This window comes from Saccopteryx bilineata, chromosome 9 (assembly GCF_036850765.1).
Source record: "Saccopteryx bilineata isolate mSacBil1 chromosome 9, mSacBil1_pri_phased_curated, whole genome shotgun sequence".
In the NCBI taxonomy this organism is placed as follows: Eukaryota; Metazoa; Chordata; class Mammalia; order Chiroptera; family Emballonuridae; genus Saccopteryx; species Saccopteryx bilineata.
The window spans coordinates 92,087,330-92,106,595 of NC_089498.1; the positions used below are offsets into that span (position 1 = coordinate 92,087,330).

The following is a 19,266-nucleotide window of genomic DNA, read 5'->3' on the forward strand; positions in this document are numbered from 1 at the left end:
ACAACACCTAGCTTAACTCTGATGGCCATCTTGTGTGTTGGGATGTCCATGCCTGACTTGAGGCTGCTCTATGGGTGATGAGGATGGCAGTTTGATGGCGACATTGTGACTTTCAGAGTCTGGAGGAAATCCAAGTAGAAACTTTGGAGTGAGAGAAAAGAACTTGTTTGGAAGAAGGGTTTGGGCTACAGAGAGAGAGAGAGAGAGAGCGCGCGCGCGCAAGATTTGGGTGCCATTAGCATATATGTTTATTCATTTATTTATTCAGTAACATTGTATTGAGGCACAATGGTTTTCCTTCCCAGAGGTGACATTGAGTAGGCATGTGACTTCCAGTGGCAATTAAGCCCATGGGGAGTAGCTGAGCTCCCCCAAGGAGGAACCCAAGGAGGCAAGCAGGATGTGACTCTGGAAAGCAGTGACGGGGTCCTGGAGGAGACGGAGCAGCGGACAGACAAGTGTGCTCAGCTCCTCATGGTCTAACAAAATGCACAGAGATGCACTTGTCTTTACCTATCAGATCATCTAGATTTTTAAAAAAATGATAAGTAAGGTAGTGTAACTCTTGTACACACTTGGCAGGACTGCACATGATAATGTGTTTTGGGAAAGACTGGAAATATGTCAAGAGCCTGAAAAATTTACTTGCCTGTGGGTCCAACATTTTTATTTTAGGAATTTAAGAATGTATTATAATCTATTATTAAGCATGACTACGTGCAAAGGCATACACACCAAGTCTGACCAACAGTGTTGTTGATTGTAGTGAGTGACTGGAAACCCTTGAGTGTATACGTGTAGAGGGTTCATTAAATTAGCAATCAACACTGCTTGACACCATCACACAGCCATGAACAATAGAGATCTCTTTTCGAAAAATATTTTATTTATTCATTTAGAGAGGAGAAAGAGAGAGAGAGAGAGAGAAGGGGAGAGAAGCAGGGAGCATTAATTCTCATATGTGCCTTGACCAGGCAAGCCCAGGGTTTCAAACCAGCGACCTCAGCTTTAGGAACGCTGGTCAATGCTTTGTCCACTGTGCCACCACAAGTCAGGCAAAACTCTTTAATAACATGGAACATATCCATGATATGTTTTGTGACAAAAAGAAAATTATGAACTAGTTTATAAAAAAATGTATTGAGCTCTGTTTGGGTAGTTCAGTTGGGTAGAGTGCCATCCCAATAAGCCAAAGTTGTAGGTTCAATCCCCGGTCAGGGCACAGACAAGAATCAACCCATGAATGCATAAATAAGTGCAAAAACAAATCAATGTTTCTCTCTCTCCCTTCCTTCCTTCCTTCTTTCCTTCCTTCCTTCCTTCCTTCCTTCCTTCCTTCCTTCCTTCCTTCCTTCCTTATTCCTCTTTAAAAATAAATAAATACATATACTGGATTGACAGAAGATATTTTCAATTTTAAAAACCAACAAGGGGCCAATTTCTAGAATAAACTCTTGCAAAGCAACAAGACAAAGACAGAGAAGGAAAGATAAGTAGAGGTTATGAATAGTTAGTTTGCAGAAGAGAAAATCCAAAAGGCTGCCAGGCACAGAGAGATGCTCAGACTCATTAATTGGTTAAAGAAATGCAAATTAAAGTAAAAAGGGAACAATTTTCTTCTGTCAAATCACCAAACACTGGATATCTGGGTGATACTGTGCAGAAGTGTGGATGAGATGCTGGAGGTGTGGTCTGCTGCCAGTTTTCTGGGGGTATCTTAGCTTCTGGTACATGGTTGGGTTGAACAGGTGTATACCCTTGACTTAGTAGTCCTGCTCCCATGCTCACACACAGAGCTGGTCATGTGCAGCCTGTGAAGAGACCTGCATGAGAATGTCAAGAAATGAAACAGTATGGGAAGTGGTGGGTGATCTAGCCATTGTCACTGCAGAGCATACAAGTCCAATAGCCACATGATGTCCATTTTGTAACATGGGGCAGCAGTTAGAGGAAATGAAGTTGACAAAAATGAGCCACAGGGTTACAGATTATGTCTGAAGACACACTGCTGAGTGAAAAAATCAGGTGCAGAAGAGATACAGGAGGTCATTCAGAGAACTTCAAATGCATGCATTCGAAAGTCTCACACCTATGCCATTCTTTAGAACAACTGATGCTAGCAAGTAGGTGCAATGGGCAGGGTGAGGGAGAAGAAAATGGAAGTGGTGAATAGAGGTCCAAGAAATAAGTGAATAAACAAGCAAAGCCAGAGAGGAGACTGGCCTAGATCAGGACAGAGACTGTGCTTACTATGAGGTACCACCAACGGCCCCTAAGGGTCAACCCAGAAAATAAACAAATTCTCTACCAACCTCCAGCCAGCCAACCAACAAAAGCAAAGTATCAGTAAAATGTTTTCTTCCACGACATCATTAGTGTGTTTTAATTAAACTACATATTCCCAGGTAGAAGCAGGAATATCAGCAGTCATTTTTTTGGGTATAGGCAAGCTTGTTATTCTTCTTGAGATTTTGTCTCTTCTCAGTTTTCACTACTGCACTTACATGACTTTTATAAAAAGAAATTATTTCTGAAAATTAATTTTGAGTAATAAGGAGGTGTGATAGAAGAAGAACCAGGGACACATGGAGTGTTCTACATGAAGAGTGAGAAAGCTTATTTATTTATTTATTTATTTATTTATTTATTTATTTATTTATTTTAGGTGAGGGGAGGAGAGATAGTGAGGCAGAGTTCCACATGTGCCCCAACCAAGATCCACCCAGCAACCCTATCTAGGGCTGATGCTTGAGTACTGAGCTATTTTTAGTGCCTGAGGCTGATGCACTCCAGGGCCATCCTTGAACCAATTGAACCACTGGCTGTGGGAGAGGAATAGAGAGATAAGGGGGTGGAGTAAAGCAGATGGTTGTTTCTTCTGTGTGTCCGGACTGGGAATCAAACCCAGGACATCCATATGCTGGGTTGGTGCTATAGCCACTGAGCCACTGGCCAGGGCATAAAGTTTCAAAGAGGGTATGGTTAGTATGGCATGTGATCCTTATTTAACTCCTGTTCTGGCCTGCAAGGTGTGTGTTTGTGCAAAAATAAACATGATACACCCCCTCCATCACTGTAGCCCACAACAAAACATTGGTAAACCCATCCCATGTGTCCATCTGTCTGGTTGCTACCCTGTGATTGTGATTGCTGTTTGCTGGCCAGATTCCAGTATGGATTCCTACGTGGTAATTGTGTTTAAGGTTGAGGGCTTCTTAAAGGAAGCCTGGACAGTCTGGTCCCCACTGGGAGCTTCTTGTACTCTTGACAGATAAACAACCAACAGACCTTTCTTTTATACTGGGTCAGTCATGACTCACCTAAAGGGTGTGGCAATTGAAAAGTTGAGGACACAGATACAGGTAACTTCTCAAGGTTACCTATCTAGCAAACCAGACTTTGGCTATCTTATTTGCATAATTTTTTTGTCCTTCTGCCTCCTAACGTGAGAACTGCAGTTTGCCCAAACTACTCTTGTTTACATCAATAGAAAAACACTTTCAAGTTATCATGGGAGTTTAAGAAGTCATTTTGAGGACAAAGTCCTCTAAAAATATAGAGTGTGAACCAAATAATGCTGAGAGCGAAGAACCCAAATCCTTTAGACTCGTGGGGTAGAAGGAAGCTGTAACTGAAGATATAGAGTTGCTTTCTTCTACAAATATTGGAAGATGGTTTATACGTGTCTCTTCTATTAAATCAGTCTTTTAAAAGAGTTGCGGCATCAGGTAATTAAACAAACATGTTTTGGTGTTCAAAATGTGCATTTCAACAGGACATCTAGTTGTTTTTGGCCCCATTAGTTTCCTTACCACATACAGAAAATCTGAATACCTGTTCCTCTTGTTGGTCTGTGTAAAAGGCTCAGCACAGGTTAGCTTGTCAATATCTGTGAGTCACTCTAAATCTGAATCTCTTTTTAAAAAAGCCTTCCTATTTTAGTTGATTTCAGGTTCTTAGAGGAACTGTCTTCAGTAGGAACTGAGTTGAATGGGTGCAGTGCCTTGACCCGCAACCCACTCGATTGGGAAGTGCTGTGAAAGAACTTTTCATTTTTGTTGTTTTTCTGAATCCAGACCCACTTTGCTCAGGCATGGAGGCAGAAGATGTTTCAAAGGCTGAAGACAGAGCTGAAAAGCCAAGGATCAAAAACGAAGGCCAGCCTGATGCTGCTCAGGCTGAGCTCCCACATGGAGGGCCGTCCCAGGGTCCCACAGTGCTCTGGGAGATGGTAGAGCAAAAGTTTCTGGAATATCAGCAGTTGGCAAATAGGAGCCCAGCTGAACGTCAGAAGAGCCTGCTGAGTCTTCTCCCACTGTTCTTAAAGGTTAGTATTCTTTGTTTTGAAGCCATACCATCAGGCAGTGCTCTGAGAATACTTTTGGAATGATTGGAAGCTGGCACTGGCTGGTTTGAATGTCATCAGAAGTAGTCTCTGGTTGCTTAGAGGAGAAGGTTCTATAATTTAATAAAGATGGCAAGCAAGCCTCATCTCCAGGATGAGAAAGGGCTTGGAATGAATGTACAACTGACTCTGGAATAAGGTATCCTCTTTAGTTGAACATGTTATATTGTTCAGTCACAGTCCCAGCTTGGAAGTGAGAAGAGGCCATCTCCTTTGGGAGTTAGAAAAGGAGTGTGTGCTTTGAGACCTGCGTCATAGGGATGGCTGGTAATCTCAAACACCAGTCATCCCAACACCAGGGCCTGGAAGAACTGGAACATCAAATTGCACCAGTAATGCAAACTAAGGGGTAGTCAGTGAGGAGCACCTAAGCAGTGTTCCCTTTCCTGGTCTCAGGCACATGGGGGAAGTCTAGTCTCTCCACTGGGCCAACACTCTGCTAGTGGCTGCAGAGGACAGCATGAGCACAACCGATTTTCCCTGTTGTCCTGGCACAAAGCTTCTGACAATGAGGTCTGCCTCATCACTGAATATATTGAAGGCTAGTTGTACATTTGGAAATGCATCTTTTTGTGAGGACTTCATTTTTTCTTGACGATTGATTTTGAGTTATTATTCAAGAAATATACCTACAATAAAAGAACAGAGAATATGAGGTACTTTTCACATTGAAAAAAAACTAAGACTGATGGAGGCTTAGGCAGGTTTTTATTGGGAAACCTCTTTGTTAATATTTCATCTAGCTTATTAACCAGAAGTATTTAAGGATTTCCAAAGATGACTCAGAATCTTCTTGGGATCATATTTATGAGGCATTGAGTACTTAGACATTTTTTAATTAAAAATAAAAAAGGGCTAGATAACTTATTATTCATTAACTCATCATTTCAATCCATGATTTGTACTTGTATACATCATTCGTCCCATTTCACAGATTGGGATGTAGGGCATGTACTGGAAAAGAAGAGCTCAGTTAGGGGGATGGCTCAGACCTTTTGTTTCTATACGCCCCACCCTGACAACCCCAGGTTTTGGGAGCTAGCTCAGTCTCACCCAGTTCTCAGGTTGGCTTTGCCTTCTGAAAGGAAAGATGTGAGCAGCTTCCTGTCCTGACTGAAACCCACAGGGCACGTGTGGGGTCCACGAGCCGTGCAGTGCCTGCGCCACCCTCTGGGCAGCCTAGCTCTGATGAAAGCACTTTGACTCTGAGCACCAGGGCTTGGGACTTCTTAGCCTCTCTCCAGATTGCTGACTTGAGAATTCCTTCACTTGCTGTGTGGCGATTTATTAAGCATCTATACTCTGTTCTAGGGCTTGGGACTGTGAGAGTCAAGAACACAGAGGTATCACCCTTAAAGAGAATTCAGTGTAGAGCAGAGGATATTCGATAGCATTCAGATGTGTTTTATTTGGCTTGTAGGAATTAAAAATGAATTACTGGCTATTTTTTTCCCCAAAAGAGATTGTTTTCACCCAAAACTCAGATTTCCAGTTTCTCTTGAAAATTGTGATAGCTGTAGAACCAGCAGTTGTACGGAGATGGTTAGGGGCACCCCTTTTAGACAGAACGTGGTCTCGGTCTCTTAGTTTACCCCTTTCCCTCACTCTGTAACATCTTATCTGACCCTATAGGATTGGGAGCTTTTGACCCCATGAGGTAGTAGTTCCTATTACAACTAAACCTTGATATTCATCCATGTCTCCCCAAACCTTGTCCTGGTGTTTGGAGACACAGTGACCCATGGGCTTAAGGCCTGGATTCATTGCTTATTATCTGTGCATCCTTGGGAAAGTTACTAAATATGACTGACCCTCATTTTCTCATCTGTAAAGTGTAATTAGTAACATTCTTCTGGGAGACTGTGAGGATGAGGTCAGATGATGACTGTGAAGTCCAGAGCACATGGGAAGCAGACATAGGCCCTATTACCATTTTACCAGCTTCCAGGATCCTAACTACACACATGCAGTTTGAGATTCTGTCACCGTGACTCCCAAACTACTGGCATGACCTACTACGTTTCAGATCCCTGGAGTCTACCTCTGATGAACCCTGGAGAAGCAGAATGTCACAGGCTTTTAATCATTTCTTAAAATCTATACAGCCGTCCCTCGCCATATCGCTGTTCAATTTTTGCAATCTCACTGTATTGTGGATTTTTAAATTACATATATCTAATTTTGTATTGCAGACTTTTTGCTATATCGCTGGATTTTGCAGTATATAGATATTTTTCCATATTTATTATTTTAATTATTTTTACAGTAAAATAAGCAAAATAAGTGTGGGAAATCTTAATAACAGTGAGGGAAAGGTTTATAAGAGTGTGGGGAGGATCTATAAAGTCTTAAAATAGGCCCTGGCTGGTTGGCTCAGCGGTGGAGCGTCGGCCTGGTGTGCGGGGGACCCGGGTTCGATTCCCAGCCAGGGCACATGGGAGAAGCGCCTATTGCTTCTCCACACCCCCCTCCTTCCTCTCTGTCTCTCTCTTCCCCTCCCGCAGCCGAGGCTCCATTGGAGCAGAGATGGCCCGGGCTCTGGGGATGGCTCCTTGGCCTCTGCCCCAGGCGCTGGAGTGGCTCTGGTCGTGGCGGAGCGTTGCCTCCTGGCGGGCAGAGCGTCGCTCCTGGTAGGCGTGCTGGGTGGACCCCGGTTGGGCGCATGCGGGAGTCTGTCTGACTGTCTCTCCCCGTTTCCAGCTTCGGAAAAATACAAAAAAAAAAAAAAGTCTTAAATATACATAAATAATAAAATAAATATAAAGTTGCTACTTCGCGGCATTTCGCCTGTCATAGGGTTTCCGGAACCTAACCTCCTGATAGACGAGGAACCACTGTGTTTTTTATTAAGCCCTATATATTGATAAACATGTTATTTTCATTAAGTTCTGACTAATGAAACCTTGCCAGAGCCAGAGCCAGGGCCAGAGCCAGAGCCAGAACCAGGGCCAGGGCCAGAGCCAGAACCAGAACCAGAGCCAGAGCCAGAGCCAGGGCCAGGGCCAGAGCCAGAACCAGGGCCAGGGCCAGAGCCAGAACCAGAACCAGAGCCAGAGCCAGAGCCAGGGCCAGAGCCAGAGCCAGAACCAGGGCCAGGGCCAGAACCAGGGCCAGGGCCAGAGCCAGGGCCAGGGACAGAGCCAGAGCCAGAGCCAGGGCCAGGGCCAGAACCAGGGCCAGAGCCAGAGCCAGGGCCAGAAACAGGGCCAGGGCCAGGGCCAAGGCCAGAGCCAGGGCCAGAGCCAGAGCCAGGGCCAGAGCCAGGGCCAGAGCCAGAGCCAGGGCCAGAGCCAGAGCCAGAGCCAGGGCCAGAGCCAGAGCCAGGGCCAGAGCCAGAGCCAGGGCCAGAACCAGGGCCAGAGCCAGGGCCAGTGCCAGAGCCAGGGCCAGAACCAGAACCAGAGCCAGAGCCAGGGCCAGTGCCAGAGCCAGGGCCAGTGCCAGAACCAGAGCCAGAACCAGAGCCAGAGCCAGAGCCAGGGCCAGTGCCAGAGCCAGGGCCAGTGCCAGAACCAGAGCCAGAGCCAGGGCCAGTGCCAGAGCCAGGGCCAGTGCCAGAACCAGAGCCAGAGCCAGGGCCAGTGCCAGAGCCAGGGCCAGTGCCAGAGCCAGAGCCAGAACCAGAGCCAGAGCCAGAGCCAGAGCCCCCAGGCTTCTTAATTAAAAGTAGGTAGTGGAAAGAGACATGGGGAAGGGTAGGAGGTGTTTTTTCAGGTGTGCTGAAGAGAAAATCGAGATGAAGATAGAAAACATTCATTGGGATACAGATCCTTGTGTAAGAAATCAAGCTTGTGACCACTCTCTTCTGGATTTTATAACCATGAAACTCTGTTCTTCAAGGTCATCTATAAAGAACCCACTTGGAAATATCAGGACTTAAAAAGTTATGTCATGTCCTGTGGAATGTGGCCATTAACATCAAAGCATTGTACATGTATAAGTTGTCATAGAAACCATGGCCCAACCTGGCTCTGAGACTCCTGAGCACATTTTTATCTATCTATCTATCTATCTATCTATCTATTGTTTATTTAGAAATTAAAATTAATGGAGTGACATTGGTCCTTAAGAACACATAGGTTTTGTCTGACTAGGTGGTGGCACAGTAGATAGTGTCGAACTGGGATGAGGAAGATCGAGGTTCCAAACACCAAGGTCTCTGGCTTGAGCATGGGCTCATCTGGCTTGAGTGGAGACTCAACAGCTTGAGCGATGGGTCACTGGCTTGAGCATGGCATCATAGACATAACCCCATGGTCACGGGCTTGAGTCCAAAGGTCACTGGCTTGAGCTCAGGGTCATTCACTCTGCTGTAGCCCCTCCAATCAAGACACATATGAAAAAGCAATCACTGAACAAGTAAAGAGCTGCAATGAAGAATTGATGCTTCTCATCTCTCCCTTTCTGTCTGTCTATCCCTATCTGTCCCTCTCTCTGACTTTCTTTCTGTCTCTGTGAATATAAAAAAAGAGCGTATAGGTTTCAAGTAAACATCTCTATACCATTTGAACTGTTGATTGCACTGTATACCTATCACCTAAAATCACATCATTTTCTGTCTCTGTATATTTGTCCCTCTTTACTCCCTTCCTCCTCCCACAGGTAACCACTTCACTTTTGTCTATGTCCACAAGTCTCAGTTTTATATGCCACCTGTGTGTGAAATAATATAGATCCTAGCTTTTTCTGATTTACTTATTTCACTTAACATAATATTCTAAAGGTCCATCCATGTTGTTGTAAATGGCAATATATCATTGCTTAGGCTGAGTAGTGATCCATTGTATATATGTATCACATCTTCTTTATTCAATCCTCTATCGAGGGTAGTTGCCACTGTGAATAGTGCTGTGATGAACATGGGGATGCATCTGTCTTTGTATAGCAAAATATTTGAATTTTTCAGGTAGATACTCAGTACAGGGATTGCTGGGTCATGTGGAAGTTCTGTCTAAGTTTTTGAGGACCCTCAATACTTTCTTCCATAGTGGCTCTACTAGTTTACATTCCTACCAGCAGGGAATATGGGTTCCTTTTTATTGTTTGCTTGTTTGTTACTGAGCTTTGTGAGTTCTTGTTGCAATTGTAAAAGAAATATTTTTTTAGTTCATTTTCTAAAGTGTTATTGTTGGCATGTAGGAAAACAGTGGACTTTTGTGTATTGATTTTGTATTCTGCAACTTTACTGTATTGGTTTATTGTTTCTAATAGTTTTTTTGGTGGAATCTTTGGTGTTTTCTATATATAGGATCATGTCATTTGTAAAAAGTGATACTTTTACTTCTTCTTTTTCAATAAGAATGCCTTTTATTTCTTTCTTTTGTCTGATTGTTTTGGCTAAGACTTCCAGCACTACATTGAATAAGAGTGGAGAGAGTGGGCAGCCTTGTCTTAATACTAATTTCAAAGGAAAAGCTTTCAGTTTTTCACCATTTAGTGTGATATTAGCTGGTGGTTTTCCATATATGGTCTTTATTATGTTTAGGTACTTTCCTTCTATATCCATTTTATTGAGTGTTTTAAACATAAATGCATTTTGTATCTTATTGACCACCTTTTCTGCATCTATTGATAAGATCATATGATTTTTGTCCTTTGTTTTGTTGATGTGGTGTGTTACATTGATAGATTTACGTATGTTGAACCATCCTTGTGCTCCTGAAATGAATTCCACTTGATCATGATGTATTATTTTTTTTAATGTGTTGTTGTATTTGATTTGCTAGTATTTTGTTTAGGATTTTTGCATCTGTATTCATTAGAGATATTGGTCTATAGTTTTTTTGTTTGTTTGTTTGTTTTTTTGTTCTGTCCTTGCCAGGTTTTGGTATCAGGATTATATTGGCTATTGGCTTCATAAAATGTGTTAGAGAGTATTGCTTTTTCTTCTTCTTCTTCTTCTTCTTCTTCTTCTTCTTCTTCTTCTTCTTCTTCTTCTTCTTCTTCTGGAAGACTTTGAGAAGGAGAGGTAGCAAATCTCCTTTGAATGTTTGGTAGGGTTCATTAGTGTAGACATCTGGTCTTGGACTTTTATTTTTGGGAGGTTTGAGTCCTTTCTCTTTTTTTTCCTTGGTGACTTTAGCCAGGGTTTATTGGTTTTATTGATCTTTTCCCTGAGCACATTTAAAAGAGTCCTGGAATACATTTTTTGGTGGTTTTAAATTCTCTATTCCTACCTTTTTTCATTTTGGGCCCAAGAAAAATTAAGATAATCTGGAATATTCCTTGTTTTAAAACAATGGACAAAAGAGATTTTGAATTTTGAATTGTCTCCCCTCTTTGGAAAGGGTTCTGTCCCTGGGTATTGAAGTCTTGTGTAACTGAGCCAGGCTCCTTGTCAGTCAGACCCAGCAAGGCAAGGGTTTGGTGAAGGCTGATGGAAGTGTGTGCCTCACCTCAGTGGCCATGGCCTGCCTCCACCCTGCAAGTCTTGAGATTTGACAATCGGTGTTGTCTGTGCAGCAGAGTCCTTTACAGGTGTTCCTTTGGCATCTTCTCCCCAAAGAATCTCTTTTAGCATCTTTGGCTTTTTCTGACACCTGATTTCTCCAAACCACAACAGAGGGCACATTTCCTTCTCTATCCTTGTCATTGTTTAAACATACATCCCTGTTAGGTAAGTTGAAAAAGAAAATCCATTAACAAAGATGAGCTTGGTTGAGTCCAAATTAAATTCTAGCCTGATTGTCTTATCTCCAAAGTTAAAGGACAACTGTGGGGTGTTAAGGAATGAACCTACTCAACATTTTGGTTGCTGTCTTGGTAATAAGAAATTGCTGAATGGAGTCTCAGGGTATCAGAACTCTAGGGAAAAGCTTCCCTGAGGCAGATGAATTAGAAACAGTCTCATTCAGAACTGCAGGCTCTCAGACTCTACCAGCTCCTCACTCCCCTTCACAGGTCAAAGCGAAGTTCTAAGCCAGGACAGTGGTCATTTTCACTGCTGATAGCTGTTAATTGTCCCCAAGCTCTAGCTAACTAACCCAGGTATTTTGTTTAGTGTTTATAAACCTTCACAACAACCCTGTGAAGGGAGTGCTATTTTTACTCCAGCTGCATAAATGAGGAAAGAGTGGTTTAGAGATGTGATATAACTTGGCCAAGATCACCCAGTTAGTGGAGACCAGAACTTAACCCGGGCAATCTGCCCAGACCTGTGTTGTTGACCACTGGGCTCCCTCAGACTGCACTGGAGTTTGTAAAACAGGGCACATCTGTTTTCTTCCTACCCCATGACTCACTGGGAAGTTGCTCTGCCTGGCTAGTACTTACGCTCCCTTTAGGTACAAAAATACCACCCCCTGCACACAGGATGTTTGGACAGTTGACTCCAGAAATTTCTAGACATAGAGGAGCTTTCATTGCATCACACAGGAAGCAGCAGAGAACAAATAGTTCTCAGTGTGCAGAGCAGTGCTTTTAGGAGGGATTCAATAGTCTTGCAGGGTTTTTTTGTTTGTTTGTTTGTTTTTTGCCAAGAACCTTGGACTTTGTTCTTCCTAGACCCTTTCCTATCATATGATTCCACACCAAGAGGAGAAGGCATTCCTCCAGCAAGCATGGACATATCATATCCTGATGGCTTTCAGTTGAGTTTGCTTTGAGGCAAAGGGAACCACTTCAGGTCCTTGTATTGCATAGAGATATTCATTAATATATAGTAGACATGGTGGAAGCTCAAGCTACAGATATAGCTGTTGAAGATTGTGCTTAGAATACATGCTCTGAGGGAAAGCAGGCAGTGAGAGAGGGGATTCCCAGTAATTACTGGAAAATTCCTTACTGTTTGGACAGACACCCAAGAGTGTAGGAAAACGTGGAGGAAAAAAGAAGAACTGTGGATGGGGCTGATTAGAGATGCTGCACGTGAGTTCGCATGCTGCCTTTGGGAGGTACCATGTGTATCCCTCCCTTGGATCTGAATGGGTTTGTGATGGCCTGGCTAATGGAAGAAGGTGGAAGTGACATTTTCAGGCCTCAAGAGTCTTATAGCTTCTTTCCATCATTTGGAATATTCACTCTTAGAACCTTGCTGCCATGCTGTGAGAAAGACCAAGCAGCCCCATGTAAAAACCTATGTGGAGAGGAATAAAGCCCCTGACCTCGCAGCTGCACTTGCTGTTAACAGTCGGCACCAATTTGCTAGCCATGTGAGTGGCTCTTGGAGGTGGACCTCTTAGCCCCTATGAGCTGCCTCACCCAAAGGAGGCAGAGACATCGCCTGTGGAGCTCTGCCCATACTGCAGGTCCACGAGAAACACAAATGATTGCTGTTATTTTAAGCCACTCAATTTTGAGGTCATTTATTATATAGTAATAGACAACCAGAATAGTGGGTAACACGAGGAGAAATGTATTCATTCCCTAGAATGGAAAGATTGGCACTAATACTCGATTGATTGTACTCGGAAGTGAGTATTTGTGCACGTGCATGTGCACATGTGTATGTGTGTGCACAGCACATGTGCCTGTCCACAGGAGTGTCACCTTAGATTTACTGCCTAGCCAGTGGTGCAGAGGTCATGCCGTTAATTATTTTTGTAAAAATCAAGCATGGACCCAACTGACAATGGGTGAGAGCTAAGTCACATTAAGTATAATAACAAAGACAACCAACTATTATTGCCAAGTGTGGTGTCCAGAGAGGATGGGGAAGGTCAGCACCCTCCTGTTCACTCCTGACTTCCTCCTCAGAGTGGGGCCTGTGACATGATTTATTCCCATTTGGGGAAAACAACATTTTTGTTGTGCTAAACAATAAATTTTTTTGATGCATCACTTTTTTTTTTTTAATTTACAAAAGAGAGAATCAACTGTGTCACACTAGCAAGGGAAATTCATGCAAAGTCTTGAAAATGCTTTGAGCTCACTTAAAGACCAAACCACCAAACTGCAGTAATGAAGAAGTAGAAATATTGCTGTCAGACTTGGAAACCAATCAGGTTCTTTGTCATTCAAAAGCTGGGAGTTTCTCCCATGTCCTTAAGAGCTTTTGTCCTTCCTTATTTTCCATTGGAGACCACAGCATCACTGTCTCTCTCTTCCTTCCATGTGAGGGGACAGCCACAGGCATGATGGTGAAGCTTAGATAAGGCGAGTAAATAAAAGTTTTTTAAAAATATTGAGCAATATTCTCTCAGCATGCAAGTCCCAGTCTGGCATAAAAATGAGGTCCTTTTGAAAGTTGCCTTAACTCTTTGGGGTCTCCATGGTATCATTCAGTAAATGATTGCCTCTGTGCGCCAAACGGCACCCCAGTGGCTGGAAAGAGTTAACATGGCTTTAAGAAGTGTCTGTTGAGGTCCCAGAAAGCAGTGTGTGCCTGGGGAGGATCTGGCTGAGTGTACAATTACTGTTCAACTCACAATGGCCCCATCTGCTTTATTGTGGAGTGCCTCCCGGAGTCCCTCTGCTCAAAGAGGATCTAGATGCTTCTGAGTCAATTGCCTGTAAATTGGTCTGTAAGGGGTTTGCCAGTGTGGGGAAAAGGCACAGGAGGTTTTTTTTATTTTTTTATTTATTTTATCTTTTTAGGAAGACATCGTAGCCGAGTTCTCATTCCTGGGGAGGGGAAGACTCTTACCATACAGAATTTTCCAAAGGACTTTTTCTTTGCAGGGATTCATGTTTCCAAGGGATAATGAATTTCCATGTGGTAGCCATACATTCTTAGATGTGCGCATGCTACTTAGGCATGTGTGGAGTAATTCAACTCCTCTCTCTGTGGCTTACCTGGTTCTCTGCGCTCACCCTCAGGCTCAGCTTTAGTTTCTGTAAAGTGGAAATAATAATAACACGAATCTCAAAGGGTTGTTTTGAGGATGAGGGCAAACAATCATGTAAATGTTTGGCTGACTGTTTAGTGCAATGCTAGCATACAATACTTTTGGCCATCATTCTGTATACTGTGGGTTTCATAATCATGTGTTCAATTATCAAATATTTATTGAAGGTCTACTATGTGCAATAGTGTTTAACATTTAACATTTTTATAACTTTAGCAAAGTACTGATGTACTGCTTTTTTATTACAAAGGAAAGAGGCAGCTCTGTTTTTAGGGCAGAAAATAAAAGCAATTTTTAGATACAAAGTTTTTTCAAAACAAAATAAATACCCAAGTACTCGCCACCCATATAAAGTAAATCAAACATTTCAGATAAATTAAAACCACACAATCTAGCCCTCCTTCCCCTTCTGCTTTTCTCCAATGATAACCCCTATTCTGCTGAATTATCAAGAATGTATCTATTTATATCTATATCATCTATATCTATATCTAATCTATATCTATCTATATCTATGTACATAAATATAGACATAGGTGATATAAGTATAGATGATGATATAGATATAGATTTAGATATAGATAGATATAGATATGGTTTCACATGTTTGGCAACTTGCTCTTTCCACTCAACATTCTATTTCTGGGGTTTATCTGCATTGATATATATAGCTCTATTTCTGTTTTAGTTCTATATAGTATCCTTATATAAATGAATATGCCATGAATTACGCATTCATGGTCCTGTTGGTGAACATTAAGATTTTTTTTTCCATTTTTTTACAATCACAGATAATGTTGCAAACGTATTTCTTGTCCACATTTCTGTGTGCACAAGGCCAGACTTACCTTACTTAGGGGATGCACCTAGGAGTGGAATTGCTGGGCTGTAGGACCTGTGGCCCTTTAACTTCCTTGGATTGGTTACATACTTCTTCACAGTGGTCTTTTCAAGGGACGCTTTATCAGTAGAGCATGAGGGTTCTGTAGTCCTTAACTTTCACCCTTATATTGTCAGGCTTTTCATTGTTACCAACACGAAATATATAAAATATATCTCATTGTAGCTTTAATTTACATTTTTTGGATTATTAGCATTTTGCTATCTATTTTGTCTTTCATTAGTTACTTGTTTCATTTGACTGTTTTTTAGGAGTCAGGTTGTTTGTCTTTACCTTATTAGTTTGTAGTAGTCTGGATGTTACTTCTCTGTCAGTTGTATGCATTGCAGATACTTTCTACCAGTCTGTGGCTTGCCTCCTCATGTGGTGTATAGCATCTTTTAATATATAGAAGATTTTTAAAGGTTTTTATTTTTTAAAAATATATAGTATCTGTAGCAAGGAAGCACATCGAAATTACTTCCCTTCAGTATCTGATGCCTTTTGCACCTTCCCTAGAAGGAGGATCTCAGTTTTAAAAACTTGGTCAGGTTTTTAGGCAGGAATATAACTTATATGGCTCGTGAATGGGTTACAAACTCACATTTCAGAGAGGCTGCTAGTTTCTAGGAATATGCACAGGAACCTGTCTTCCTGGTGGTTCCTGGAATCTGGGATGGAAAATTTCTGGGAACCCAAGTCCTGAGCCAAGAGTAGGCACCCCACTCTGACTGTGGGTCTGGGGAGCACTCTATGCATCCTAGGACTAGTGAACTCGGCCTGTGATGACACCCTAGAATAAAGGGAATCTCTGATGAAAAGCAGACCTATGAACAGGTTTACTGCAGAAACTGGGGGGAATTCTGAAAAGAGGAGAATAAGTGAGATGCAGAAAGATGGGTTAAGAAAGGCGAGGGAGAAGGGGACCTACAGAACCACTTGTGGAATTTCCCATCGGGTGCTTGGCAAGGCCTCTCAAGGAGGTGCAGTGCAGCAAGTCAGGGGAGACGGGGGTCTGGCTCTGTTGTTGGATGTTCAGGGGAGATATCCAGGGCCTGTGGGTTTGGAGGGAGAATTCACAGACACAGGGGTGGGGAGACAGTGGAAGCCAGAGGGCAGGTGACATGGTGGTTTTGGGGATGCACTTGGGAAAGTAAGTTGAGCCATTGGCTTGGGGTGGCAAGAAGAGAGGGAGATGGCTCTCTGTCCTAGCTCCACAGCTGCAGCATCTCTGACCAAGTGCTATTGTTTGCATTCAGGCCTGGGAACACTCTGTGGGGATCATTTGCTTTCCCAGTCTCCAAAAGCTGGCCAAAGAAGTTTCCAATCAGCTAGCCCAAGAAATACAGAAGGCGCTTGTGGGAAAGCCTGCAGGTAGGAGAAGACAGGCCCTGAAGAAAACTCATGGGACAGCAAAACAGCTCTGAAGACTCCTCCCAGGCCTCCTGCTCTGTCCTCTCTTTCTAGTGCAATTAGCATAGTGTTTTCCAAAGAGAACAGTGGGCGCAGTTCCAGCAGAGCAGGGAAGGGGGGCCTAGGGACCTCTGCTGCTCTTGGGAGGAACACACGCACGCATGCACCATGCACACATGCATGCACACACGCACACACACACCACATGCATGCATGGCCAAGGACTCTGGGAGGAAGTGCTAAGATAAAAGGTGTACCTAAGTGTTCAATGGAGAGCTCAATCCAGAAAAGACACAGAGGTCAAAGCACATTTATTTTTTTGTTGTGAGTCTCCTGACTTGCATTCTTCCACTTATGGAGCTGGACCCTGGTGGGAGTTTCAGGGGGAAGGAACAGCTTGGGCATGGTGCAGACTGCAGGAACCCCTGGATTATAAGGTAGCATGTGACACAGAAAATGAGCTGAAAACTCTGGATTGCAGGACACCTATCGTGAGAAAACTGTTCTAATGATTATTTAGCAACATAGAGCCATTGATAGTTGTTGAACAGGTGGTGTTGCATGCTAAAGGCTGCTGTTGTCCAGGAGATTTATATGGCAGAGTGTGAAAGTTTGGTGTAGGTTCAGGGGGCGTTGTGGGGAAGGCAGAAGTCCTCTAAAGATGCTAAGGTGATTCCCGGCCAGGGCACACAGGAGAAGCACCCATTTGCTTCTCCACCCCTCCCCCGCGCTTTCCTCTCTGTCTCTCTCTTCCCCTCCCGCAGCCAGGGCTCCATTGGAGCAAAGATGGCCCGGGCGCTGGGGATGGCTGTGTGGCCTCTGCCCCAGGCGCTAGAGTGGCTCTGGTCGCAACATGGCGACGCCCAGGATGGGCAGATTATCGCCCCCTGGTGGGCAGAGCGTTGCCCCTGGTGGGCGTGCCGGGTGGATCCCGGTCGGGCGCATGCGGGAGTCTGTCTGACTGTCTCTCCCCGTTTCCAGCTTCAGAAAAAATGAAAAAAAAAAAAAAAAGATGCTAAGGTGCATCTCATGGGAAGAGGAGGCCATGTGGAGGGGAAGCTGGGTGGGCAAATCACTGTATCACCCTGCTGGTGACACTCTTTCCTCTTGTCAGAGCAAGCGCGGGTAGCAGCTGGGCAGCTGCTGCGATGGCCGGGGGACGTGGATCAGAATGGCTTCCTGCTCCTGAAGTCTGTGTTCGTGCTCACGGGAACAGACTCGGTGAGTTCCAGCCCGCGGCCCCTGTCCTGGCATTCCTCACCCACCTGCACGGGGAAGTCTCAGCATGGGGCAGGCCATGTCTCAAGTGTGTCTTTCTTCCCAAGAAACGGACTTCTTGTTTCTCTTCCCTCACTCTCCCAGTCTGATATATAACATGGACTTCTGAAATCCTGGAATTCTGGTTTGCATCCTGCCTTTTCAGTTAACAAGCTGTGTGTAACCTTGGGCAAGTGATGGCACATCTCTGGGATGCTGCTGTGTTTTTAACTTTAGAATTGGGGTGAGATGCCTCAGTTTTAGTGTTGCTATGAAGATTAGAAGTGGCCGATATAGCACTGGCCAGTGGCTCAGTCACTATAGCATCAGCCTGGCATATGGATGTCATGGGTTTGATTCTCAGTCAGAACACACAGAAAAAGTGACCACCTGCTTCTCCCCCCACTCCCCCCCTTCTTTCCCTCTTCCCCTCCTGCAGCCAGTGGTTCAATTGGTTTGAGCACGGCCCTGGGTGCTAAGGATAGCTCTGTTGGAGTGCATGAGCCTCAGGTGCTAAAAATAGCTTGGTGGATTTGAGCATAGGCTCAAGATAAGGTTGCTGGGTGGATCCCAGTTGTGGCACATATGGGAGTCTGCCTCACCTAAAATAAAAAAGGAAATGACCAATGTTCCTGTGTGTAGAAACAAGGCCAGATGTGTCCCCTGCACTATATTAGTTAACCCTCCCCAGACCCAGTGAGTGGGCTTGTGGTGATGTCCCATTGGCAGTGACATTAGACCCAGCCATGTGTAACCACAGTATGTCTGACTCCAGAGCCTGTTCTCTGAGCCACTGCTCTTCTTTGCCTCCTGTGAAACTCGGACTGAGGGAGCCATACCTGTAGGCACTGGAGCGTGCATGTCTGCCCAGAAACAATGCCCAGTGAAGCCTGTCCCTCTTCCCTTCCCACCTGCACCCCACCTGGCTGCGGTCATGTCTTCCTACTGCAAAGAGAGGGCCTGCTGCTTTCTCCCTGAGTGGTTTTCTGTTGGCTGGTGTCTTCTCAGGCAGAAGTGGTCCTGGCATTGGGGGCCATCAGCAGAAATGGCCAGAAACCCCATGCAGGGCAGGCAGAGACCCATTTGTCCGTCATCTGTTGGGAGTGCCCACTGTGACAGGCATAGCACACAGCACTGGGAGCAGCAGGGAAGAAGACCTGGGCAGCTGCTGCCCTCAGTCTGGTGGGGACATGGCCAGCAGATGAGCTGTTAGAGTAGTACATGGAGGGCGAGACAGAGCAGCAGAGCTTCAGTTAGCCAGAGGGAGCCCCCCGACCCCCGTTTTCTCTGTGAGCTGCCTGGAACATGGCCAGGCAAGATAGCCTCAAGCACAGAGCAGGCTCTCTTGCTTCTGGAAAAGAGTGTTTTCAGCTTGAGTGGTAAAAATGAACCTAAGACTGGTTTTCCATGGAGCAGCTGGACCCAAGAGCAGTGAGAGAAGGAAGCAGTGACACTCAGTGGAGCCAGTGTCATATGGGTGGGGGCGAGAGTGTCGTCCTGAGTAGGGCCACTGCAGAGCTGGGTGT

The 19,266-nt window shown here is 44.4% G+C and overlaps 1 protein-coding gene across 5 annotated transcripts in view; it reads left to right on the top strand.

Annotated features, from left to right (window-relative positions):
* Positions 1–19,266, top strand: part of WDFY4 (WDFY family member 4) — a 313,461-nt gene that overhangs the window by 16,368 nt on the left and 277,827 nt on the right. For all 5 annotated transcript variants that reach the window (XR_010727052.1, XM_066242595.1, XM_066242598.1 and 2 more), the window contains exons 2-4: positions 4,077–4,327; positions 16,330–16,444; positions 17,598–17,704. Coding sequence is in view for 4 of the 5 variants with exons in the window: in XM_066242595.1 (XP_066098692.1) it covers positions 4,094–4,327; positions 16,330–16,444; positions 17,598–17,704 (456 nt within the window). In the remaining variant the exon portion in view is untranslated. The remainder of the gene's footprint in view (positions 1–4,076; positions 4,328–16,329; positions 16,445–17,597; positions 17,705–19,266) is intronic.